Below are 26,439 nucleotides of genomic sequence, written 5' to 3'. Positions count from 1 at the left end.
CCTGGCACAATACCGATGCTTGATGATCAATGGTCTGAGGCCATTACGAAGGGTTACGGTGGTGTAGCGGTCATTTTGCTGGACTGATAATCCAGAGAACGCGAGTTCAAATCCCACCGTGGCAGCTTTGAGAATTTGTAGTTCAAAAAAAAAATCTGGAAATAAAAAGGTCCGTGTCACTAAAAGTGACCGTGAAGCTGTCGGATTGTCATCAAAACCCAACTGATTTCACTAATGTCCCTTTAGGGAGGGAAACTGGCCGTCCTTACCCGGACTGGGCCCATATGTGACTCCAGTCCAGTGGTTGACTCTAACCTAGCAAGCCCCTCTGTTGTATGAAACGGTTGCATCATTGAATCACACAGCGCAGGAGGCCATTTGGCCCATCATGCCTGTGCTGGCTCTTTGAAAGAGTTACCTAATTAGTCCCACTCTCCTCCTGCTCTTTTCCCCCACAGCCCTGCAAATTTTTCCTTTAAGTATTTATCCAATTCCCATTGAATTTGCTTCCACCGCCCTTTCAGGCAGTGAATTCCAGATCATCACAACTTGCTGTGCAAAATAAAAATCTCATCTCCCCCCTGGCTTTTTTGCCAATTATTTTAAATCTGTCCCCTCCGGTTACCGACCCTCCTGCCAGTAGAAACAGTTTGTCCCTATCTCCCCGCAGAGGGTTATTAGGATATAGAATATATTACCACAAGTGGTTACTGAAGATGTGTCCATTACATTTAACAGGGAATTAACCACTTGAAAAAATAACATTAACGGGTACAGGAAAGTAGGAAGAGAGTAGGTAGCTTCAGTTGAAGAGATAGCACTGACACAGCCTCGATGGGCCGAATGGCCCCCTTTCTGTGCTGTCATTTTTATGATTCGGGGGGGGGGGGGGGAGGGATCAAATTATCTGCTAAGACCGTATGAGGGGAGAAAGGAGGAGGAAAAAGGTTTTCTCTCTGATAACTCACTCACCTGTTTCGTAAGGAGTTCCATGCAAATCGCACCCCCTCCGAGAACATAGCTGTGAAAATAAACCAGGCACGGGTTAGGGACTGTTGAGGGGAATCTGAAACAGAGACACAGCTGTAGCACTAAGAGGCTTGCACTTGTATAGCGGCCCATGACATCCCGTAAATTACTTTAATGCGCAACGACTTGTGTGGATAAATGTAGCAGCCGAATGGCACACAGCAAGATCCCACAGTCAGTGGTGAGACAAATGACCAGCTGAACCTGTCTTGTGATGGGGCGGCCTGAGACAGGAATGTTGATCGGGGCACCCTGGGGAACTCCCTGCGCCGCCACTGACGCCATGGGATCGTCAACATCCTCCTGAACAGGCAGACAGGGCCGCGGTTTAACATTTCAACTGAAGGACGGCACCTCCGACAATGCAGCACGCCCTCGGTACTGTACTGAAGCGTGAGCCTTGCTTCTGGGCTCAAGAATGGGACTTGAAACCACCTTTTGACTCAGAGACAGGATTAAGTGGGGGAGAAATCGTCGATTTAATAAATGAAATCACCTTTGCCAATCGATTTCTGGTCGACTGTGGGGAAATTTCTGAGGAGATTAAATGGGTGGGTAAAGTCCATGATAGGATAGAGTGCACAGGGGAAGTGGGAGGAGTCCAAAAAGAGGTGGAGGAATCCATGAGAAGGACTGCTCTCCCTTCTCATGAACTCTTTGGCAGGCCCACATCAAGGGTCTCTGCTTTGAGACCCGGTGGGTGCAGAGAAAGGCATTTAGAAGTGGAAAATCATCGGGCCGTGCCTTGTGATGGAATCGGAGGTGGTGATTCCTGACCGAAGAAGTCGTACCTTCATCACAAGACACGAGAGGATCGGCAAGGCAACACCTCCTCTAAAACATTGCTTCCATCCCCCGCTCGGCTCAGTGCTCCCGAATGGTTCGTATTCCCAATACTTAAACAGGCAATAATCAGGATGTGCTGTTACTCACCCTCCGGAGAGCACTGGAGACACGACACGTACGAAGGGTGGGTCGAAAGGGAAATTATCCTAGGAGGCAACAAGAGAATCGTTAGAGGCTCAGCCCAGGTCCCATTTTCAAATCGAGAACAGACAGTCAGCCCATCAAGCCCAATCCTCCCACAGCCCATGTACACCCTCCCCAATCGCGGACTCTACCCACCCATTTAACCTCCTCCCACAGCCCACGTACACTCTCCCCAATCGCGGACTCTACCCACCCATTTAACCTCCTCCCACAGCCCACGTACACTCTCCCCAATCGCGGACTCTACCCACCCATTTAACCTCCTCCCACAGCCCACGTACACTCTCCCCAATCGCGGACTCTACCCACCCATTTAACCTCCTCCCACAGCCTATGTACACCCTCCCAATCACGGACTCTACCCACCCATTTAATCTCCTCCCACGGCCCACGTACACTCTCCCCAATCGTGGACTCTACCCACCCATTTAACCTCCTCCCACAGCCCAATCACATTCGCAACCAGGTATCTATCCAGCTCCTTTTTGCAGGAACGAGTCAACGTGGCCTCGGCTATTTTTGCTGGGAGTCTGTTCTGCAACCGCGCTCTGGGGTGGGGAAGGTGTTCCTTCTAATATCACGTGCTGCCTGAATCCAGTTCATTTTAGCCCCGTTTGCTCTAGCTTAATGCCGACAGTTCGACAGTCCGTGATACCCTGCGAGTACAGGTGCTCACAAGATGGGCCCCGTAAAACTGAATTCAAATTCTCAAAGTGCCGAAGTGGGATTTGAACTCACGGCCTCTGGGTTATTAGTCCAGAGACACAACCAGTACCATCACCATACCCAGAATGAGTAAGGGCACACCCTACTGGCCAGCAGCCTGGTACTGCAGCTCCCTCGCTCCCCTGGACCCTTTCTGGTACTTACTTTAAAAGAAAAATTTAACAAAATAAAGTCGACTCCTTCTTTTTCTTTGAGGATCTGGAGGTCGTTATGCAAGGCGCTGTCCTGATCAACTCTACAAGCAAAACAACAAAAAAAAGTCAGCCAAGAGCACCAAACAGCCCTCCCACCTCCCTCCCGCACCTACAGTCAACCAGAGGTCATGGTTCAGAACCCCCCCCCACCTCGGTCCTGGGGGCCTCTAACTTGACGCTTCTGCCGTGTTTTCTTTTCCCGCACAAATGACGAATGGACGACCCTCGAGGGAGGATCGAGGGTCATCATCCTCTCCCCAATAGCCACCTTACATTCCAGTTTCCCATTGCTGGTGATTGGGTGCATAGGAAGAGAGTGTGCAGTCAGGGCTCACTCAGAGAGAGATGATTCAGAACTCCCAGACAGTTTCACTTCTCTCTCCCCCCACCAAAACAAAACAAACATTGCTATCCCATTATCAGCACAAAAAAAACTTCTCACTCAAACACTCCCAAGGGAAATGGGATCTTCCGATCCCCAGTCACAAGGCAAGCAGGTCAAGGGTTAGCCTCAGAGCTGGACGTCTGTCTTCTACGTCCCAACAACGTACTTGCCCCCCCCAAGCTCCAATGCGACATTTCCCACTTTGACCATCCTGCAGCTTCTCTCTCTCTCTATTGATGCCACTAAGTCAGCCAATGTGTCGGAGTGGGGTGGGACTTACGGCAAGACTCACAGCAAACAGTCTATTTTCCAGCAAACAAAGCTTACTTAAACAGCGCACTACAGCAAACAGTCTACAGAGTCTACTTAAAAAGAGAGTCTCCACGAACTACAGCAAACAGAACTTGTAACTGAAACTGTAGCAACTTCTCCCGACAAAAGCAGGACTATTTCTCCAGCAAAATGCAGTGAGTGGAGGATAGTTACAGAATGCAAATTAGGTGCGTAAATTCAATCCCAGTCACTTACAGCGGTGGGTTTCTGGGCGTGATTGACAGGGGGAATTACCCAATCATCTCGATCCGACTGGGAACAGTGGTGTCACTATATGCAGCCGCCCCTCTCAGTGCTGAATTAGGGCCACGTGCCCCATGAATGGACCTGGGACGGCCCCAAAAATCATTTCACCCAACCCGCTCGGGGAGGTGCACGGTTACTTTCCCCTCATCGGTCAGGGCTGGATGGCCCCCCTCTCCCCCCCCCCCCCCCAGCAGCAGCGGAAAGGTCACGGCCTGACCTCTGACCTTCCCTTCAGAGTGACCATCCGAGCCAGCGCTCAAATGGTCAGTCGGGATTTGGGGGCTGACCCACGCTTTGACTGGGGAACGAAAAAAAAAGACAATATAACTCGTCGATTGACCTTCTACATCCCTCTCCCTCCGCTATCACTTTGGATTGGGCTAAAAGAGGCTGCCATATTGGAACCTTCCTCAATAAGGGGGGGGGGGGGGGGAGGAACACAGCAGTCACATGACAGGAAAGGGACGGTTACAACCCCTTTTGCAGTGTTACCAGGAGATTAAACACCCTGCACATTCGGAATTTTAATACAAATCAGTCGGAGAGAGTCACTTACTTAAGAATCTTTACGTTCCAGTCATATAGGCTGTCGTTCACAAGCTCAACTGCATAGTTTCCTATTGGGCAAAATAAAAAGCCAATCAGCATGCAGCGCCAAGGGACCATCTCCAAACTCAACTTTCCCCATGTGCAGCTTTCCATTCACCACCTCCCCTGTCACCCCTTCCCAACCCTTGTAATGTTCTCCCCCTTCCTCTCCTAGGGTTGCCAATTCGTGGTGGAGTACAGGCTGCCCCCCAGCCTTTGACGGTGGCTGTTCGACTCTAGTTGGCATCACAGCCGAGATTGATCCGGGCCCTCCCCCAAAACGAGTATTTGGAAAGCAGGGGTCACTGTCTAGCGATCAGGAATGGGAAACCTGGCTAATAGCGTCCTTCCTGAGACCAGGGGCAAGGAGATCAATTTTATCACCCCCCCTCTAGTTAGGATGAGGGACTTCAGTTATGCGGAGAGGCTGGAGAAGCTGGGATTGTTCTCCTTAGAGCAGAGAAGGTTAAGGGGAGATTTAATGGAGGTGTTCAAAATCACGAAGGGGTTTGATAGAGTAAATAAGGAGAAACTCTTTCCACTGGTGAGAGGGTCAGATTGAAGATAATTGGCAAAAGAATCAGAGGGGAGATGAGGAGATTTTTTTTTATATAAACGCAGCGAGTTGTTATGATCTAGAATAAGAACAAAAGAAATAGGAGCAGGAGTAGGCCATTCGGCCCCTCGAGCCTGCTCCGCCATTCAATAAGATCATGGCTGATCTTCGACCTCAACTCCACTTTCCCGCCCGATCCCCATATCCCTTCATTCCCCTAGAGTCCAAAAATCTATCGATCTCATTCTTGAATATACTCAACGACGGAGCATCCACAGCCCTCTGGGGTAGAGAATTCCAAAGATTCACAACCCTCCGAGTGAAGAAATTCCTCCTTATCTTAGTCTTAAATGACAGACCCCTTATCCTGAGACTATGCCCCCTAGTTCTAAACTCTCCAGCCAGGGGAAACGGCCTCTCAGCATCTACCCTGTCAAGCCCTCTCAGAATCTTATATGTTTCAACGAGATCACCTCTCGTTCTTCTAAACTCCAGAATGCGCTGCCTGAAAGGGCGGTGGAAGCAGATTCAATAGTAACTCTCAAAATGGGAATTGGATAAATGGGCTGAATGGCCTCCTTCTACCGAGGACAGGTGGAATCAGGATCGGGCTCGGCGCAGTACCCTGTGGTTGAATAGCCAGACGCGGATGGCTACTTGCGTGGGGAACCGTTAACCCCAACAAGTGTCAGTGTCTGCAGGAAGGGAGGGGAGAAAATGGTGTATATTGGGGTGGGGCGTAGTTAAAATGTATGGAACGCAAATGCTGTCAAGTGTATTAAACACAAATCCTGGGCTCGTACAATACAGTGACAAGTAAACAATCCAATTAGAAGCGTCTCCTTACCTGCTTTAAAACTCTCCGACCGGTAAATATCCCTGAGCTCTTTCATGAGTCGATCAGTGGCCTGAACTGACCCAGACACTGCTCCCTGTAACACAGCCAGCAGAACATTAACATCATCAACAAACCATCAAGCCTTTTCTACATGTTACCTTTGTTCAACTCCTCTGGATTTCCCCCCTCTGAAAGTTTCTCTCCCTCAGCTCCGAGGATTCAGGAGTTTGGCCGCAGTCTGGTGCTGCCCTGCTCTCCCCCTAAACCCTCTCCCTGCCCTCCAGGGGCGAACAGTCAGCAACAACTCCCATTTATCCAGTGCCTTTAACGTAGTAAAACGTCCCAAGGCGCTTCACAGGAGCGATTATCAAACCAAATTTGACACCGAGCCACATAAGGAGATATTAGGACAGGTGATCAAAAGCTCGGTCAAAGAGACAGGTTTTAAGGAGCGTCTTAAAAGGAGGAGAGAAAGAGGCGGAGAGGTTTAGGGAGGGAATTCCAGAGATTAGGGCCGAGGCAGCTGAAGGCACGGCTGCCAGTGGTGAAGCAAAGCTGGGGGGAGATGGACAAGAGGCCAGAATTGGAGCAACATCAGAGATCTGGGCACCTCCTCACAGAAGATGCCAGCAGCAGTAACTCACCGCGCAAATCTACACCCTGCAGCCCCAGGGCCGACCGCACAGCAACTCACGGAGTCGCCGCTGGGGTACGGGTTCCGCAGGAGGGCCGCCTGGCCTCCGAGACCTCACCCAGAGGGGCCGATCTGCCAGACAGCGACCGGTGGGCAGGGGGAGCCGGCTCCGAGCCGCTCCCTGCCCTCTCCTCACCCTGCTTCCCGGCACCGACCAGGAGTGGAATTCCTACCTTGCTTACCACCCCAGCCCCCGGGCCAAGGGCAACTAACTCGGCACAGACCGGGTATCTCCCTCCCCCCGTGGCTCAGCACCGCACGGTCCAGGGAGCCCCGACAATTAAACACTTCAGAGACGCGTCAGTAACGGAGCCCAATCGAGCATCACACAGGAGAGGTCACAGTGACTCAGGTAGTTAAAGTCGTTTTCTCCTACAGACACGTACATTTAGGTAATCTTGCCTCTGGTTCTTTTTTATTTTTTCCAAAATAGCCAGGTTTTCCTTTCCGATCCCTTCGTCCTCGGACTTCTTGCCCTCCGCTGGCTCTTCCTCCTTCATCTCGTAATGGTCCAGGTCCTCATTGTCCTGGGGGAACAGGAGGGAGAGAGGTGAGCACATGGGGGAAGACACTGCCAGCATCTTCGCAATGCCCGCTGGGGCGGGGGCAGGGCGGGGCAAGGCCCCCCCCCCCCCCTTGGGTCTCAACTCCTCACTTTTCTCTTCTTTCCCCCCCCACCCCCATCCCCCATCAATTACATAGCATTTAACAGCACAGAAACAGGCCATTCGGCCCAACTGCTCTATGCTGGTGTTTATGCTCCACACGAGCCTCCTCCCTCCCCTCTTCATCTCACCCTATCAGCATATCCTTCTATCCCTTTCTCCCTCATGTGTTTATCGAGCTTCCCCTTAAATCCATCCATGTTATTCACCTCAACCACTCCTTGTGGGAGTGAATTCCACATTCTCACCACTCTCTGGGTAAAGAAGTTTCTCCTGACTCTCTTATATTTATGGCCCCTAGTTCTGATCTCCCCCACAAGTGGAAACATCTTCTCTACATTTAGTTAATCCAGGTTCTAAAGACAAGTATGGGCTCATTACAAATGCTTATAAACAGTGAATTAATTATTGATATTATGGATTTAATTAATATATTATAATAAGCAGTTGGCTGCACGGAGATAGCAACTTGGCATGGGGAAGGAGTGCTGCGTCAGTGGGAGGGGGGAGGAATTAGAGGGAAAAACGCCCATCTCCCCTTCCCCCAACGACGTCTCGGGAATCACAGGCACAGCACGATCCCATGCTCAGCTCAACGGCCAGTGCCATAGACTACATCAGAAATAGGAGCAGGAGTAGGCTATACGGCCCCTCGGGCCTGCTCCGCCATTCAATCAGATCATGGCTGATCTTCGACCTCAGCTCCACTTACCGCCCAATCCCCATATCCCTTGATTTCTTTAGAGTCCAAAAATCTATCGATCTCAGCCTTGAATATATTCAATGACTCAGCGCCCACAGCCCTCTGGGGTAGAGAATTCCAAAGATTCACAACCCTCTGAGTGCAGAAATTCCTCCTCATCTCAGTCCTAAACGGCCGACCCCTTATCCTGAGACTATGCCCCCTAGTTCTAGACTCTCCAGCCAGGGGAAACAGTCTCTCAGCATCTACCCTGTCAAGCCCTCTCAGAATTTTATATGTTTCAAAGAGATCACCTCTCATTCTTCTAAACTCCAGAGAGTCTCAGCCCATTCTGCTCAACCTCTCCTCATAGGACAACCCTCTCATCCCAGGAATTAATCTAGTGAACCTTCGTTGCACTCCCTCTAAGGCAAGTATATCCTTCCATAGATAAGGAGACCAAAACTGTACACAGTACTCCAGGTGTGGTCTCACCAAAGCCCTGTACAATTGTAGCAAGACTTCCTTACTCTTGTACTCCAAACCCCTAGGCTTGTAGTCCCCGAGTATAGAAGATTAAGGGGTGATCTAATTGAGGTGTTTAAGATGATTAAAGGAGTCGATAGAGAGAAACTATTTCCTCTGGTGGGAGAGTCCAGAACAAGGGGGGAATAACCTTAAAATGAGAGCCAGGCCGTTCAGGGGTGATGTCAGGAAGCACTTCTTCACACAAAGGGGAGTGGAAATCTGGAACTCTCTCCCCCCAAAAGCTGTTGAGACTGGGGGTCAATTGGAAATGTCAAAACTGAGATTGATTTTTGTTGGAACCAAGGTGGATAAATAGTGTTAAGATACAGATCAGCAGTGATCTAATTGAATGTTGGAATAGGCTCGAGGGGCTGAAAGGCCTCCACCTGCTCCTATGGGCCGATATCACAGCAGGGACCTGTCATTCCAGCAGGGAACACATCCCTGGACAATTCTTTTCCTTCCCCTTTCCTGGCCCAGAGACACGGAAGCCAACTGCTGCCCCCCTCCCCGCTCCGTGAGGCCCGGTCCCACACCCAGTGGGCCATAAGGAGGAGCCATAGTCAGGAGAGTTTCAATGCATTGTGACCCCCCACCCACCCCACAACACGTTCTACACATCGATACACCTGGCATCAAGGAAAGGGGGCCAACGTGAACCCCAACAAAAGGCCTCCCTCCCAGTAGTGGGGTTACGGGTCGGGTCGGGTTGAAGAAAGCCTCACCTCTGCCATCTCCTCGTCCTCCTCCTCTGATGTCACATCATCCCGTGTGCTCTGCAAACAGAGAGAGGCCCTCAACTGAATACCAGGTCACGGCAAACGGCTCCCGAGACACACAACACGTGGCACCCTGCCAGCCAATAGGTTGGTACCCGCAATATGGCGAATGCCCAATCTCGGACATGCCCATTTGGGGATGGGCCAAGTACAAGTCAGCCCCTCCCCTAAGGCATTCTCTTATTGGACTTGTCAGTCGGGACAAGGCATGGGGATTGAAGGGAAGGGGTTTAAAAATTGGGAATTTTCTCGTCTTCCTCGGTCGTACAGTATCTGCTGTCCAAGGCAGCACTTGGATCACCTCCTTGCTGCAGGCCTCACATCGATGCCCTCCTGAAAGCCAGGAGCGATACTCCCTCCGCACAGCCACAAGCCTCTGCTCTAACTCACTGGTGCCAGCCGTGGCTCAGTGGGCAGCACTCTCTGCTCAGAGTCAGAGCGTCGTGGGTTCGAATCCCGCTCCAGAGACTTGAGCACATTATCCAGGCCGGCACTCCCGGTGCAGTACTGAGGGAGTGCTACGGAGGTGCCGTCTTTCGGATGAGACGTTAAACCGAGGCCCCGTCTGCCCCTCTCAGGTGGACGTAAAAGATCCCACGGCCACTATTTCAAAGAAGAGCAGGGGGGAGTTCACCCCGGTGTCCTGGGGCCAATATTTATCCCTCAACCAACACCTAAAAACAGATGATCTGGCTCATTATCACATTGCTGTTTGTGGGATCTTGCTGTGCGCAAATTGGCTGCCGCCTTTCCTACATTTCAACAGTGACTACACTTCAAAAACACTTCATTGGCTCCAAAGCGCTTTGGGACGTCCTGAGGTGGTGAAAGGCGCTATATAAATGCAAGTCTTTCTTGCAGGGGGCCCCCCCCTTCCCCCAGCTGTACTCTGCCCTACCTGTTCTGTCGGTAATGGCTGATCCAACATTTCAACGTCCGGGTGTTGTGGGAGGTTGTAAAGTTTGCACAGGTCAGAGATTATTCGCTTTAAGTGTTGAAGAAGCTGCAGGGATAGAGAGAGAGAGAGAGAGAGAGAGATAGATAGAGAAAAAAAAGAGAGAAAATCAGTAAACAAAGGACAGAGCCCAGAGTACGGAGAGGCCATTCGGCCCATCACAGCCAGACTCCATGCTACCTCCCCACACTGTCCATTGACCCCTTTCCTTCAATACCACATCGGATTGGTTTTTTTTATATAAAAGAACAAGCCCAAGTGCGTCAGTGAAGGAACACACGAGAGGAAGGACTCAAAGTCCAGGCTGGATTAAACCCAGATCCCAAATGGTCGATCTAAAAAGGAAGGGATGGCCTGGTGTGTAATTTCTCATCCCTCACGTTATTTTCCACCCGACAACGAAATCCGCCCCCAAAACAGTTGTGCGGAGACGTGGCCGGGAGTATCGTACGACCACCAGGCTGGTGGACCCCAAACTAGACCGAGCGTAGGAACAGGAGGCGGCCACTCAGCCCCCCCGCCCCCCGAGCCTGTTCCACCATTCAATTAGATCATGATCTGTACCTCAACTCCGCACCCCTTGATACCCTTACCTAATAGGAATCCATTGCCACCTTGAAAATTTCAATTGACGCCGCCTTTTTTGAGGGAGGGAGTTCCATATTCCCACTCGCCGGCACAGGCACGATGGGCCGAATGGCGTCTTTCTGTGTTGTATCATTCTACGACTCTACTCTGTGTGAAGAAGTGCTTCCTGATTTCACCCCCCGAATGGCCAAACTCTAATTTTAAGGTTATGTCCCCCCCACTACCACCAGAGGAAATAGTTTCTCTCTATCTACCCCATCAAATCTTTTATCATTTTAAACACCTCGATTAGATCACCCTCTATACTCGAGGGAATACAAGCCTGGTCTGTGCAACATGTCCGCATAATTTAACCCTTTTAGCCCCGGTATCACTCTGGTGAATCTGCTCTGCACCCCCTCCAAGGCCCATATACCCCTCCTGAGGTGCGGTGCCCAGAACTGAACGCAGTATCTCCAGGTGGACTTTGGTCTTTTTGTACACCTAGCAATTTCTCCGACAGAAGTCCGGCTGCAAGTCCTAGAACATCTCCATCGATTGCAGCAGTGAGCGCAGGGTCAGAACTCAGCGATGGCCCATCTCAAGGGGTGGCCAAACTACAGCCTGTGGGGGCCACCCGAGTCCTGGAAAACTTCCCCCGGAGCCCAAGCCACAGGTTCTATTTATGCTCATATTTTTTTTTTAATTCGCTGTGTTGTTTAGTTTCACCGGGCTGGAGGTTTGGAAAATTGCTGTTGTTGCCTCACTGGTGGACAAATCCTAAATTGGACACCATCTAAATCGGCATGTGGGAATTAACGGGAACAGGGAAGAAACTTTAAAAGCACAACTAACCCATCCCCGAGAACGAAACAATCCTGGCCTCCGGTCCCGGAAAGATTATCCGCGGGGATAGGGCAGGGGAGTGGGACTGGCTGGATTCCTCTTGCATAGAGCCAGCGTGGACTCGATGGGCCGAACGGCCTCCTTCCGTGCTGTAACCTTTCTACTGTTCTTTCCTTCCAAGTGCCTGTGGGTTTATATCTCCCTTTAAGTGCCCGTGGGTTCCTGTTTGGACAGGTGGGTGATCATTGATAGATTAACGATGGGGCAGAAATGCCCCTGAGATTGAAACAAAAATTCACCATCAATTTCTGCAGATTTCCAACCCATCCCAAATAAACGCGCCCTGTTCAGTTTTGCTCAGAAGCCACGAGGGGTGGGGGTCTCCCCGTGAGTTAACAACCCCCCCCCCTCCCTCTTCCTCCTCACCCCAAACTCACCAGCGTGCTGCCTTTCTTTATGTCCGCGAGTCGCTCCAGCACTGCAGCCAGGTTCGGGTCATCTGACTCTACGAACCATATGGGTGGCACCGAGGGATAGGATTCCTGGAAAACAGGAGCATGGAAAGTACAGTCAGCGCAGGAACCCAGCAGTTATCGCAGAAACTTAACTGGACCAGCCATATAAATACCGTGGCTACGAGAGCAGGTCAGAGGCTGGGTATTCTGCGGCAAGTGACTCACCTCCTGACTCCCCAAAGCCTTTCCACCATCTACAAGGCACGAGTCAGGAGTGTGATGGAATACTCTCCACTTGCCTGGATGAGTGCAGCTCCAACAACACTCAAGAAGCTCGACACCATCCAGGACAAAGCAGCCCGCTTGATTGGCACCCCATCCACCACCCTAAACATTCACTCCCTTCACCACCGGCGCACTGTGGCTGCAGTGTGTACCATCCACAGGATGCACTGCAGCAACTCGCCAAGGCTTCTTCGACAGCACCTCCCAAACCCGCGACCTCGACCACCTAGAAGGACAAGAGCAGCAGGCACATGGGAACAACACCACCTGCACGTTCCCCTCCGAGTCACACACCATCCCGACTTGGAAATATATCGGCCGTTCCTTCATCGTCACTGGGTCAAAATCCTGGAACTCCCTTCCTAACAGCACTGTGGGAGAACCTTCACCACACGGACTGCAGCGGTTCAAGAAGGCGGCTCACCACCACCTTCTCAAGGGGCAATTAGGGATGGGCAATAAATGCCGGCCTCGCCAGCGACACCCACATCCAATGAACAAATAAAAAAAGTTCCTGTCCTGGAGAAATCCAATGGACCAAAATCCCCATCCCTTCCCATTCCCTTTTATTTGTATCCCATTCCCTTCCGTTTCCTAGTCTCCCGCCCACCCCTTCACCCTGAACTCCACCCCTTTCCTTGGGGAGGTCCAAATGGACCAAACCCTCCCGCCAACAACTCCAGGTGCCACAACTCCAGGTGTTAAATGCGACGCGCTCCACGACAAGGCCTGGCCACAAACCAGTTTAACAGACCCCAGTCGTTAATGGGCAGGGGTCAGGATTAAAACCCTTCCCCTCTCCCAAAACGAAAAAAATAACACACAGCTGAAGACATACCGTTTCTGGTGAAGTCTAATGGCGGCCACCCAGCTCTCAAGACCCCATTAGTGCTGCTTGAAGTTACCACGCACAAATAATTCAAGAGATGAAAGCTATTAAGTCCCCTACGGACGCCAGGGTGTGGTACTGAGCCCAGGAGGACTCCATCCCTAGTCTGAGGTGAGTCATGTGACTGTGTTACGGGTCACAATTGGTCTGGGTGTTTATTGGGGGCGGGGGGAGGGGGGAGGTGGGTGAAAAACTAACAGGGTTCCTGCCGCTGACCACTACCCAGTGACCTCTGCCACAAGGCGTGCCCGTAAGCTCGGGCTCAGCTCCGACGCCTCCCAGTCGAATAGCCCACCGGGCACCCTGACTGGGCCGCTTTGGGGAAGCTGCTCGAGGAACGATGCACCCAGGATGCTTCCGCAAGGGGCGAGACGCTGGGGGGGTGGGGGCTGCCTTCACAAGTGCGAGCCTGGACCAGCAGCAGGCTATTCCACCATAGGAAGGCATCGCGGCCGACACTGATCCTGTCCTCACACAACACCGAGATACGAGCAGGGGGTCACCGGACAGCATTCAGGAGCTGATTTCTACCCTCCCCACCCACCTCATTTGCCCGGGGCACTAACGTCAGTTGTAGCAACCCCAATCAGTACCCCAGCTGGCATCAGCTAGCTTCGCACAGACCGGGGACAGAATTCGCGTTCAGCACCGCCAGGTGGGGCATTTACCTACAGCGTCATCTCGGGTGGGGGCTGGAGGGGGAAGGAGAGGGAGAGAGGCATGTTAACTGTCACTGCACCAAGCACGGCCCATCGCCACAAAGCAATGCTGTCTATTCATTCAAGAGAACAACTGGTATCTCGCAAAGATGCAACCATTGAGACTTGGCCAGCACAGCGTTACTGTAAATGCACCAGAATAATAATCGGGGCTAAAATGGTTAAATTACGAGGAGAGGTTGCACAGACTGGGCTTGTATTCCCTCGAGTATAGAGGGTGATCTAATCCAGGTGTTTAAGATGATTAAAGGATTCGATAGGGTCGATGGAGAGAAACTATTTCCTCTGGTGGGAGAGAGTCCAGAACAAGGGGGCAGAACCTTAAAATTAGAGCCAGGCCATTCAGGGGTGATGTCAGGAAGCATTTCTTCACACAAAGGGGAGTGGGAATCTGGAAATCTCTATCCCAAAAAGCTGTTGAGGCCGGGGGTCAATTGGAAATGTCAAAGCTGAGATTGATCGATTTTTGTTGGGTATTAAGGGTTAGGGAACCAAGGCGGGTAGATGGAGTTAAGACACAGATCAGCCATTATCTAATTGAATGGCGGAGCAGCCTCGAGGGGCTGAATGGCCTCCTCCTGTTCCTACCTATGTAAATCCGTGTGGGGCAAGGTTTAAACGCTAGGTGAGGCTCTGACTCATGCTGTTTGCATCGCAGGGAGAGAGAAGATTCTGAAAATATCCCTATTGACTCAGAGACCCAAGGCGGTGATGTGGGACTGCCAGACACTACAAGGCACCAATATTCAAACATGGACACCCAATGGTGGTGACTCAGCTATAATTTAATGGCAAGGTTCAGGTGTGGTTCACACGTCTAAACCCACTTACCGCCTGATCCCCACTCCCTGAACAGCGGTACAGGGAGTTACATACAGAACCTGCAGCTCAATCCAGCCCCAACCAATGGAGCAAAGGTCTCTCCACATTGCTGGCTGTCGGGATCCCACACGTAATGAATTTGGGGAAAATTTCAAACCGGTTGTTAGCCCAAACTGCCGCTAATTCTCCAATAACTGGCTACCTCACTCCAACTGACAACAAAAAAAAAACCACACTGGTTTTATTGGGTGGTCCTCGGAGGTTTAGATTGGAACAGAGTAAAATGGCTTTACTCTGTATCTAATCCATGCTGTACCTGCCCTGGGAGTGTTTGATGGGACAGTGTAGAGGGAGCTTTACTCTGTATCTAACCCGTGCTGTACCTGCCCTGGGAGTGTTTGATGGGACAGTGTAGAGGGAGCTTTACTCTGTATCTAACCCGTGCTGTACCTGCCCTGGGAGTGTTTGATGGGACAGTGTAGAGGGAGCTTTACTCTGTATCTAACCCGTGCTGTACCTGCCCCGGGAGCATTTGACGGGACCTTGATGTGTCCCTGATCAAGATTAAAGAGTTCTCTCCAGTGTCCTGACCAACATTCCTTCCTCAACCACCAAAAAAACAGATTAACCGGGTTTCATTTTGTTGCTAATTGTGGATCTTGCTATGCTGCCTACAAAGTATTCACTGAACTTTAAGTAATTAACTGTATGTGAAGCGCTCAGAAATGTTTTGAAAGATGTGATACAGTGCTACGTGGAGTTGTACAGAAATCACAACACGAAAACAGGTCCGTGTTGGTATTAGAGCTCCTCATGGACAGCATCCTAATCCCTTGTCCCCTGCCCTGATCCTGTGTCCCTTTCCTTCAACCCCCAATCTAATCTATTCTTAAATGTTGACATGCTCTCTGCTTCAGTCACTAACTCCAATCATACATTCCACAACCTCACAACCCTCTGCATGAAAATGTTTCTCCTGCTCTCTGTCCTAAATCTCTTACATTTAATCTTGTATCTGCGTCCCCTCGTTCTAGACCCCCCCCTACAATCACTGAACCAGTCTGTTTCTAGCTACTCTAAATTTATGAAGCAGTGGGATAAACGCCGCTATCAAATCATCCCATAATCTCCTCCGTTCCAGTGAATACAGTCCCAATTTTTCCAGAAGCCTTTTCTCGCATTTGTTTCTCCGCACACCAGGCAGCCTCCGAGTGAATCTGTGCTCAATTCCCTCAATGTCCTTCCTATAGCGTGGAGCCCAAAACTGCACGCGGTACTCCCAACGGTGGTCATAGAATCATGGCGCACAGACGGAGGCCATTCGGCCCACCGTGCCCGTGCCAGCTCTCTGAAAGGGCTGTCCAATTAGCCCTGCTCTTTCCCCGTAGCCCTGCAAATTTTTCCCACGAGCGTTTTGTACAGATTCGCTATTACGTTTTATACATCTCGCCATAAAACATGGGACTCCATTAGCTTTTTAAGGCCTTGCTATATAACTACAAGTCTTTCCCGCCCACCACCATCCTGGCTATGGGATTCCCCCGTTCTTCTGACTGGAGAATGAAAGCAAAAAGAATGTGATGGCAGTGGGGTTATCCCAGCATGCACTGAGTAAGTGAAAGCCCTCTATCATATCCAGAGTCTACAATTCCAACATAGTGGGCTTTCATTTCTATTATAGCAAGAGGCCATTCGGCCCATCGAGCTTGGTCCAGTGCTAGCCCCTCAACTCATCCATTCCCAGCAGACCATCAGCCCAACTGTCCCTCACCAAATTTCACAGAGACAGACTTGCCAACAGTAGTCACTGGACAATCAGAGGCTGGACCCCTGATTGATTCCTCCTGAAACACCACCCCCCACCGCCCCGGGGCAGCGAAGACAGTTGCTGCACGGGCCGGAGATAGAACCTGGGATCTCGCTGCTCTTCGTTTCTCAGTAACTGCACCAACTTCGTCCCAGGCCCTCCACCCGCCACAACCTCCAAACGACAGTGTCATTTGCCCCCCTCGCCCGCCAAACGGAAAACAGCTTTTATCTGACAGCAATGGCAATAATGGGCTCGGAATTAAACTAATACAGGTCTGATGGCAAACAGGAATAAATCTGGGCACCTTGGGACCCCAAGGACCGGGGTCCATCCCCCCAGTTTGAAAACCTGTTCTTCAATTTATCCCGTCAATTTTCTTCCACCCAACTAGTGACAGACCTGTACCCACCAGTACTGTACCCCAGTGTTATACAGGGACAGACCTGTACCCACCAGTACTGTACCCCAGTGTTATACAGTGACAGACCTGCACCCCCAGTACTGTACCCCAGTGTTATACAGTGACAGACCTGTACCCACCAGTACTGTACCCCAGTGTTATACAGGGACAGACCTGTACCCACCAGTACTGTATCCCAGTGTTATACAGGGACAGACCTGTACCCACCAGTACTGTATCCCAGTGTTATACAGGGACAGACCTGTACCCACCAGTACTGTACCCCAGTGTTATACAGGGACAGACCTGTACCCACCAGTACTGTACCCCAGTGTTATACAGGGACAGACCTGTACCCACCAGTACTGTACCCCAGTGTTATACAGGGACAGACCTGTACCCACCAGTACTGTACCCCAGTGTTATACAGTGACAGACCTGTACCCCCAGTACTGTACCCCAGTGTTATACAGTGACAGACCTGTACCCCCAGTACTGTACCCCAGTGTTATACAGTGACAGACCTGTACCCCCAGTACTGTACCCCAGTGTTACACAGGGACAGACCTGTACCCCCAGTACTGTACCCCAGTGTTATACAGTGACAGACCTGTACCCACCAGTACTGTACCCCAGTGTTACACAGGGACAGACCTGTACCCACCAGTACTGTACCCCAGTGTTACACAGGGACAGACCTGTACCCACCAGTACTGTACCCCAGTGTTACACAGGGACAGACCTGTACCCACCAATACTGTACCCCAGTATTATACAGTGACAGACCTGTACCCACCAGTACTGTACCCCAATGTTATACTGTGACAGACCTGTACCCACCAGTACTGTACCCCAGTGTTACACAGGGACAGGCCTGTACCCACCAGTACTGTACCCCAGTGTTACACAGGGACAGACCTGCACCCCCGCATTACACAGTTCAAAATACTCTCAGAAGGTCATGAGTTCAAGTCCCACTCCAGAGTCTTGAGCAGTACTGAGGGAGTGCTGCACTGTCCGAGGTGCCGTCTTTCAGATGAGACGTTAAATTGAGGCCCCGTCTGCCCCTCTCAGGTGGACGTAAAAGATCCCATGACCACTATTTCGAAGAAGAGCAGGAGAGTTCTCCCCGGTGTCCTGGGCCAATATTTATCCCTCAACCAACGTCACTAAAAACAGATGATCTGGTCATTATCACATTGCTGTTTGTGGGATCTTGCTGTGCGCAAATTGGCTGCTGCGTTTCCTACATTACAACAGTGGCTACACTTCAAAAGGTACTTCATTGACTGTAAAGCGCTTTGGGACGTCGAGGTTGTGAAAGGCACTATATAAATGCAAATCTTCTTTCTTTCAGTCAAAGCTCAAGTGCAGATAGAGAAAGTTATTGAAAGGTTAACAACATTGTGGGTTTTATAAATAGGTGCACGGATTGCAAACGCGAAGAAGTTCAGATCTGGTGAGAATTGTGGGCCGCACTGAGTTAACTAAACTCACCGGGAGGGACAGGGCAGCTGGCTTCAGCATCTCTGGGCTAGGGAAAAAAAAGAGAAAAGAGAAAATCTAAATCAGCCAGCGCTCCTGCGCCTGAGGGCTATCAAGCAATTCCTGCTGGAATCTGCTCACGTGTATTCAGAGGACTGGGCTCAGCCGCGACGCCCTCCGTGGTCGAATATCTCGCCGTCCGGCCCCACAGGTAACGAAACAGCCGCTTGGTGGGGTACTGACGGGTGATCGGTAGAACTCGTCCTCCACCAACCCCACCCACCCACCCACCGCCCCAGCGAGAGTCAGCAACTTCCCGAGAGGAGGGAGGGGGGAAAATAATGTTTTTTTTTAAAAAAAACAACAGCTGCTGTCCATAATTATCAGCTGTGTCACAGCAACACTTGACAGAAGATTGAAACAAACAGAACATGTGAAAGACAGGCCCACCTTAAATAAACATGACTCAATGCTGCTCGATTTTTCCAAGCTGTCTGAAATAAAAACTGAATCAGGATCATTAAACCCCGAGGGATGCCACTGTATACTTCCCTCCAGTTCACCACCGCGCTCAGCTTTCCGCAGAGACACCAGCGAGGCTGGGATTGTTCTCCTTGGGACGAGGGGAGGTTAAGGGTCAGATTTAATGGAGGTGTTCGCAATTACGAGGGAACGTAGGAACAGGAGGAGGCCATTCAGCCCCTCGAGCCTGCTCCGCCATTCTACTAGATTGCGGGCTGATCTGCACCTCAACTCCCATTTGCCCCGTATCCCTCACCCAACAAAAAAAAAATCGTTCGATCTCAGTCTTGAAAGCTCCACTGAACTCCCCAGCAGTCCACAGCCTTTCGGGGGGAAAAGAGAGTTCCAGATTTCCACTACCCTTCGTGTGAAGAAGTGCCTTCTGATTTCACTCCTGAACAGCCTGGCTCTAATTTTAAGCTTATGAAAGTGGTTTTGATAGAATAAATAAGGAGAAACTGTTTCTACTGGCGGAGAGTCGGTAACCAGAGAACACAGATTTAAGGTCATTGACAAAAGAACCAGATGGGAGATGAGGAGAATTTTTTTTTTAAACTCAGCGAGTTGTTATGATCTGGAATACGCTGCCTGAAAGGGCGGTGGAAGCAGATTCAATAATAACTTTCAAAAGGGAATTGGATAAATACTTGAAAAGGAAAAATTTGCAGGGCTACGGGGAAAGAGCAGGGGGGAGTGGGACTGATTGGATAGCTCTTTCAAAGAGCCGGCACAGGCACGATGGACCGAATGGCCTCCTTCCGAGCTGCATGATTCTATGATTGATTCAGATTTATGGGATCCTTTCCCACGGGGAACTGGGTTCAGACGGTTCCTAACTCATTTCACACCAGACATCTACAGCCAGCACAGAGAGGAGGCATCGTCCGGGCGGGGATAGAACCCAGGACCACTCAGTATTCTAAATCGACCAGTACCACGAACGCTAGGTGGGGGGGCTCTGCCACATTTGAAGACAGTTTATTAGTTGCAGAGTCATTTCTGGATTTTTATTTCTCCAAATATCTGAATTTAAAGTTCTGACTGAATATCTGAACCGTGCCCAGCTCCTACCCCGCGTCACACATCAGAGGACAGACACTGCACCACTTCTGAACTGAGAGAGAGAGACAGACAGAGACAGACACAATACTCCAGCTAAGGCCTAACCAGTGCTCTATAAAGGTTTAACATAACTTATTTGCTTTTATACTCTAGGCGTCTATTAATAAAACCTAGGATCCTCTATGCTTTTTTAAAAAGCAGCCTTCTCAACTTGTCCTGCCACCTTCAAAGATTTGTCTATGTGAGCCTCCAGGTCTGTCCGTTTCTGCACCCACTTTAAAAATTGTACCAGTTAGCTTATATTGCCTCTCCTCATTCTTCCCTCCAAAATGCATCACTTTACACTTTTCTGCGTTAAATTTCATACCATAACGCAGCAGATTGTCACCTTTAGCCTGTGTACTGTCTTCATTGGGAATTGGCGTTTCAAGACCTGAATGCTTTGATTATATTCTCTCTATGCTTTGGTGCCACCGTGAAGGGCAAGAAGAGAATCCCGTTCAGTAACAGTGTAAAGTTTGCATTTATTCAGTTACGTCTTCAGGACGTCCAAGAGCATTAGATAAGCGGTGAATCACTTGTGAACTTCAGTCACTGTTCTTTCAGCAAACGCAGCAGCCAATGTGTACACAGTAAGATCCCACAAAACAAGCGAGCTGAAAGACCGGTCAATCTGTTTTCCGTGGCGTTGTTTGAGGAATCGGGGGGGCCGTGGGATCTTTAACATCCACCCAAACAGGCAGAAGAGCTTCTCGGTTTAATCTCTCATCCGACGACGGCGCCTCTGACAGTGCAGCACTCCCTCCAGTGCTGCGCTGGAGCGTCAGCCTAGATTATGGGCCCAAATCCTGGACCGAGCTCTCAAACCCACAACCTTCCGAGGTTGGAATGCTACCAACCGAGCCAAGCTGACACCTAATAACAATTGATTTGTGTCTGTATGATTGTATAAATGTAGCGTTCCACATGGTTGATCAAAAAGATCTCACAAACATATTCCACAACAAACACAGACGAGAGTCAATGCATTTCCCCAACAAAAAACAAAGTTTATGCAAGTTGCAATAATTAACCATTTAAAATTGTAACTAAAACCTTACAGTAGTTTAAGTAACAGCAGATATTTTAAAGATCAAGTTCGGACTGAAATTGTAGCTATGCCAACAGCTTGGGCCTAGTCAAGCCTGGGACTCAATTTATGAGCAAGCTCAGAGTGTCAGCTGCTGAGGCCTACAAATTTTTTTAAAAATGTATTCTGTCAGCAACACTGGAGATTAACAAATAATAAACGTTAGCTCACGCCCTGGCTGGTACAGTGTCTGACAAGCAGATTTTGCTACTATTGATTTTGTGTCTTGTAACTGAACGAAATAGAAAAGTGCCTTATCTCTCAAAAACACACCATACTAACTACAAACATTATATAAAGATATGCACACATTATCCCAGTAACAGTGCATTATCTAATATCCATACAGAACTGTTACATGCAGTAACAGTATTATAATATATACAGGAGTATATTATATAAGAGTGTTATACCCAGTGACACACAGTGTATTATGTAATATATATATACACAGGAGTGTTATACCTAATAACACATTGTGTTATTATATTACACAGAATGTACAGCACAGAAACAGGCCATTCGGCCCAACAAGTCCATGCCAGTGTTTATGCTCCACATGAGCCTCCTCCCTCCCTACTTCATCTAACCCTATCAGCATATCCTTCTATTCCTTTCTCCCTCATGTGTTTATCGAGCTTCCCCTTAAATGCACCTATGCTATTCACCTCAACCACTCCATGTGGTAGTGAGTTCCACATTCTCACCACTCTCTGGGTAAAGAAGTTTCTCCTGAATTCCCCATTGGATTTATTAGTGACTCTCTTATATTTATGGCCCCTAGTTTTGGTCTCCCCCACAAGTGGAAACATCTTTTCTACGTCTACCCTATCAAACCCCTTCATAATTTTAAAGACTTCTATCAGGTCACCCCTTAGTCTTCTCTTTTTGAGAGAAAAGACCCCCAAGCCTGTTCAATGATACCAGAATGGAGAGGTTACACCTACTAAATCTTTTTTGCACCTTCTCCATACTGGCGTGTTATACCCAGCCTAGTAACACACAGTGTGTTATTATATAATATATATACACAGGAGTGTTATACCCAGTAACACACGGTGTGTTATTATATAATATATACAGGAGTGTTATATCCAGTGACACACGGTGTGTTATTATATAATATATACAGGAGTGTTATATCCAGTGACACACGGTGTGTTATTATATAATATATACAGGAGTGTTATACCCAGTAACACACGGTGTGTTATTATATAATATATACAGGAGTGTTATACCCAGTGACACACGGTGTGTTATTATATAATATATACAGGAGTGTTATACCCAGTAACACACGGTGTGTTATTATATAATATATACAGGAGTGTTATACCCAGTAACACACGGTGTGTTATTATATAATATATACAGGAGTGTTATACCCAGTAACACACGGTGTGTTATTATATAATATATACAGGAGTGTTATACCCAGTAACACACGGTGTGTTATTATATAATATATATACAGGAGTGTTATACCCAGTGACACACGGTGTGTTATTATATAATATATACAGGAGTGTTATACCCAGTAACACATGGTGTGTTATTATATATTATGTAGGAATGTTATACCCAGCAACACACTATTATATTATATAGGAATGTTATACAATAGTGCAGTGTGTTACTGGGTGTATTATATAGGGGTGTTACACCCAGTAACAGTAATATTTCCCTAATTTAAATATTATTATTAAGCAAGCCCTCCGTGTGGTATCACACGCCCCCAACTCGGGTACGGCAGCATCGAGGGATGATGAGGACTCGAGATCAAAACTCCCCAGCAGAAAATTCCCGATAAAGTTAACAAAACCTAAATTATGTTGAATTATTTTTTTATTATTAAATAACTCACCAGGTCAGGGAGAGTTCAAGATCAAACCCTCAGGATTCAGACGAGTGTGAGATCTACTAAAAACGGCATTTTTTTTTTGCCGGTTTGTAACATCAAATGAGATCCCTCCAGCACCATCCCAACCTTCAAATAGTGCTTGCTGCTTCTCCCAGCATGGTTTACTGTGTCTGCTACACCGAGTCTACAGAAGCTGCAGGCCCCTCTCCCATATCTCAACCACATCCTGCATTTATATAGCGCCTTTAATGTAGTAAAACGTCCCAAGGCACTTCACAGGACCGTAAATCAGACAAAATTTGACACCGAGCCACATAAGGAGATATTAGGACAGGTGACCAAAAGCTTGGTCAAAGAAGTAGGTTTTAGGGAGTGTCTTAAAGGAGGAGAGAGAGGCGGAGAGGTTTAGGGAGGGAATTCCAGAGCTTAGGGCCCAGGCAGCTGAAGGCACGGCCGCCAATGGTGGAGCGATGGAAATCGGGGATGCGCAAGAGGCCAGAATTGGAGGAGCGCAGAGATCTCGGAGGGTCGTAGGGGCTGAAGGAGGTTACAGAGATAGGGAGAGGGTGAGGCCATGGAGCGATTTGAAAACAGGGATGAGAATTTTTTTTTAAAAGGTGTTGCCAGACCGGGAGCCAATGTAGGTCAGCGAGCACAGGCGGTGCGAGTTAGGATACGGGGCAGCAGAGTTTTGGATGAGCTCAAGTTTATGGAGGGTCTCACCAAGATGCCATTCAGAGACACCCAAGTTTCACCCGGGGTCAGGGAGGGGGTGAAATCAGCAGAGTCTGATCCTGCCCTTACCCCCACCCACCTGCCAGCCAGCGAGAGTCACTGGATGACGATTAGGAGCAGGAACCCTGGCTGATTTGTCCCTCCCTCCCAAATCCAGGGCTACCAAGGCCGATGGTACCCACCTCCCCAGCCCAGATTAAAGAAGTCTGCACAAATCATTATCGAGCCTTGGGATCTTCCTGGTCTATTTAGCTCAGTGTCACAGTGGGTGGTGCATTTACTAGCCCATCCTTATTAATAATAATAATAATAATAATAATACCACCAATTATTCATGTGATGCATCACTGTTTAAAACGGACTGCAGTCATTATCCAAGCTCACAGCATCAAGGTTGCAGATAGAGAAGCCTCTGCTCATTTGGGTTCTGTTTACAATAACCAAGAACTGGGCCCAATTTAACACCAAGCCTCATCTCGATTTACAGCATTTATTTGTGTGTTGTGTGTGTGTGTGTGTTTTTAAAATATATAAAATTTGTTCAACCACGTTTGTAAAGGATGGATCTCAAACCAACAATCCCTTCCCCATCGCCTCTACAGGAACCCTTTCTCGCTCCCTTTCAGCACAGAAACTTTTAGGCCTGGCCTCGTTTTTTTTTTGCCTGCTTAGACACAATGCAACGCCTCGCTTTAAGAGATGAGATTGGGGGGGGGGGGGGTGAAGATTTGCCGAATGAGGCCACAAAATGAACCCTTTATTTTTTTTTAAAAACACGATCCCAATTCGGGTTAGTAAATAAACCCTCCTGGGCCTGATCCCCGGGTTTATTTACCCCCTGGGCCTTGGGGGGATGTGATCCATAAGGGTGTTCTTTAAAAAAAAAGAGCAGGGCAAAAAGAGGGAATTCGAGATCCCCGGCTTATTGTTCGGAGGCCGGGTGTTACTATTTTTATTAGATACAATGTTACAATTACCGACCTCCCCGACACAATGTTGCAGTTTCTCGATACAATGTAGCGACCGCTGGTTACTTTCACGCCGCTGATGTGTTGCTGATTGCGTGCGTGTGGCTTGTGTGTGTGTCTGTGTTAATGTTAGTTACCCAGTCTCTGGTTAGTTTCACGCCATTACTCTGTGTTAATGTTAGTTACCCAGTCTCTGGTTAGTTTACTGTGTGTCTGTGTTAGTTACCCAGTCTCTGGTTAGTTTCACGTCATTACTCTGTGTGTGTCTGTGTTAGTTACCCAGTCTCTGATTAGTTTCACGCCGCTTCTGCTGCGTGTGTGTGTGTGTGTGTGTGTGTTAGTTACCCGTCGCTAGTTAGTTTCGTGTCAGTTTCCTTACCGTGATGTTACAGTGAATGACCAGGATCTGCTCCTGGGTGACGAACTGACAGCTGATCTCGTCCAAGGAGCCAGAGACGATGCGGAATCGCTCGTGTTTTTGGTGGAAGATCGACTCGAGTAATTTGAGCTCTTGTTTCAACGCAGAGCCCGACATTTTCTCACCATTTCCGACGGACGAAATTTAAAAAAAAATTCAAAACCAAAAAAAATAATAATAATAAAAAAAAATCTACTGCTTGCCCCCTTTTTTTTATTATTATTCAGGCACAAAGCACGCAGGAGAGCAGGAAGGAGCAGAGATAATAAGATAAATCCGACACGGGAGGGGGGGGGAATTAAGGGAAGGAGGGGGGGAAGGAAGGAAGGAAGGAGGAAGGGGGGGGGAAAGAGAGAGAGAGAGAGAGAGGCGTGGAGACAGGAAGATTGGAGAGAGAGAGAGAGAGAGAGAAGGGGAAAGAGAAAAGCAGCCTGAGATCCAACTTCTACAGACGCGCAGCGAGAAGGAAACTCGAATGCACCAGAATCCCCGGGGCCCAAAAAAAAACCAAAAACAAAAAAAAAACACTAACCAAAAAAAAAATAGATTCCCCCCAACCAAAAAAAAAACTTCCTCACAACCCCCAAAATGGCGACGGCGACGAGCCCAGGGTCCCGGCGTCCATCCTGATCGCGACCAAAAACCCGTGAGATCCGAGAAAAAGGGAAAGAGAGAGAGAGAGGGAGAGAGAAAAGAGGAACCGCGGCTTCTTAAAGCGACACCCACTCTTAAAGCCGGAGCGCCCAACCCGGAAGTGATTTGGATCTACGGACCGAAATGACGGCAAACGCTCGTCGGCTTCCTAAAAAGACGTGAACTTTATACTCTACATTTTTTTTGGTGGAGGGGGGTTGTGGAAAAATTAAACGTGCGGTCTGATTTTGGAAAATTATTTTTCTTTTGCAAAATTCCAATTAATTAATCAGTTGCAATGATTTGCATTTTTTTATAGCGCCTTTACTGTAGAAAACATCTCCAGACACTTTAAAAGGGGAGGGGTTGAAAAATATAAATAAAGAGGAATAAAGGAAGGGACAATGATGAGCCATGGTTTTGAAGATGTAACTAACCAGGTAGATAAGGGAGTGTCTATGGATGTTATTTATATGGACTTCCAGAAGGCATTCGATCAGGTTCCACATGAGAGGCTTTTAACAAAAATTAGAATGCACAGAATTGGAGGTAGCCTACTGTCATGGGTCGGGGATTGGTTAGGAGACAGATAGACGGGAAAATTGGTATGTACTTAAATTGGCAGGATGTGACTAATGATGT

The 26,439-nt window shown here is 48.8% G+C and overlaps 1 protein-coding gene across 2 annotated transcripts in view; it reads right to left on the bottom strand.

Moving 5' to 3' along the window:
• The window catches only part of LOC137306583 (ubiquitin-conjugating enzyme E2 Q1), a 31,160-nt gene extending 5,294 nt beyond the window's left edge, over positions 1 to 25,866 (bottom strand). The window contains exons 1-10 of one of the 2 annotated variants that reach the window (XM_067975875.1): positions 25,126 to 25,864; positions 12,039 to 12,143; positions 10,132 to 10,236; positions 9,180 to 9,230; positions 6,966 to 7,106; positions 5,895 to 5,979; positions 4,460 to 4,520; positions 2,890 to 2,980; positions 1,963 to 2,021; positions 973 to 1,021 (exon numbers count right to left, since the gene is read on the bottom strand). In XM_067975875.1, coding sequence (XP_067831976.1) covers positions 973 to 1,021; positions 1,963 to 2,021; positions 2,890 to 2,980; positions 4,460 to 4,520; positions 5,895 to 5,979; positions 6,966 to 7,106; positions 9,180 to 9,230; positions 10,132 to 10,236; positions 12,039 to 12,143; positions 25,126 to 25,281 — 903 coding nt within the window. In that variant the 5' untranslated portion in view covers positions 25,282 to 25,864. Of the gene's footprint in view, positions 1 to 972; positions 1,022 to 1,962; positions 2,022 to 2,889; positions 2,981 to 4,459; positions 4,521 to 5,894; positions 5,980 to 6,965; positions 7,107 to 9,179; positions 9,231 to 10,131; positions 10,237 to 12,038; positions 12,144 to 25,125 lie in introns of both variants that reach the window. The other variant, XM_067975876.1, reaches the window with a different exon arrangement.
• Between the last annotated feature and the right edge of the window lie 573 nt (positions 25,867 to 26,439).

This window comes from Heptranchias perlo, chromosome 44, assembly GCF_035084215.1.
Source record: "Heptranchias perlo isolate sHepPer1 chromosome 44, sHepPer1.hap1, whole genome shotgun sequence".
NCBI lineage: Eukaryota > Metazoa > Chordata > Chondrichthyes > Hexanchiformes > Hexanchidae > Heptranchias > Heptranchias perlo.
This window is presented reverse-complemented; position numbering and strand designations above follow the sequence as displayed.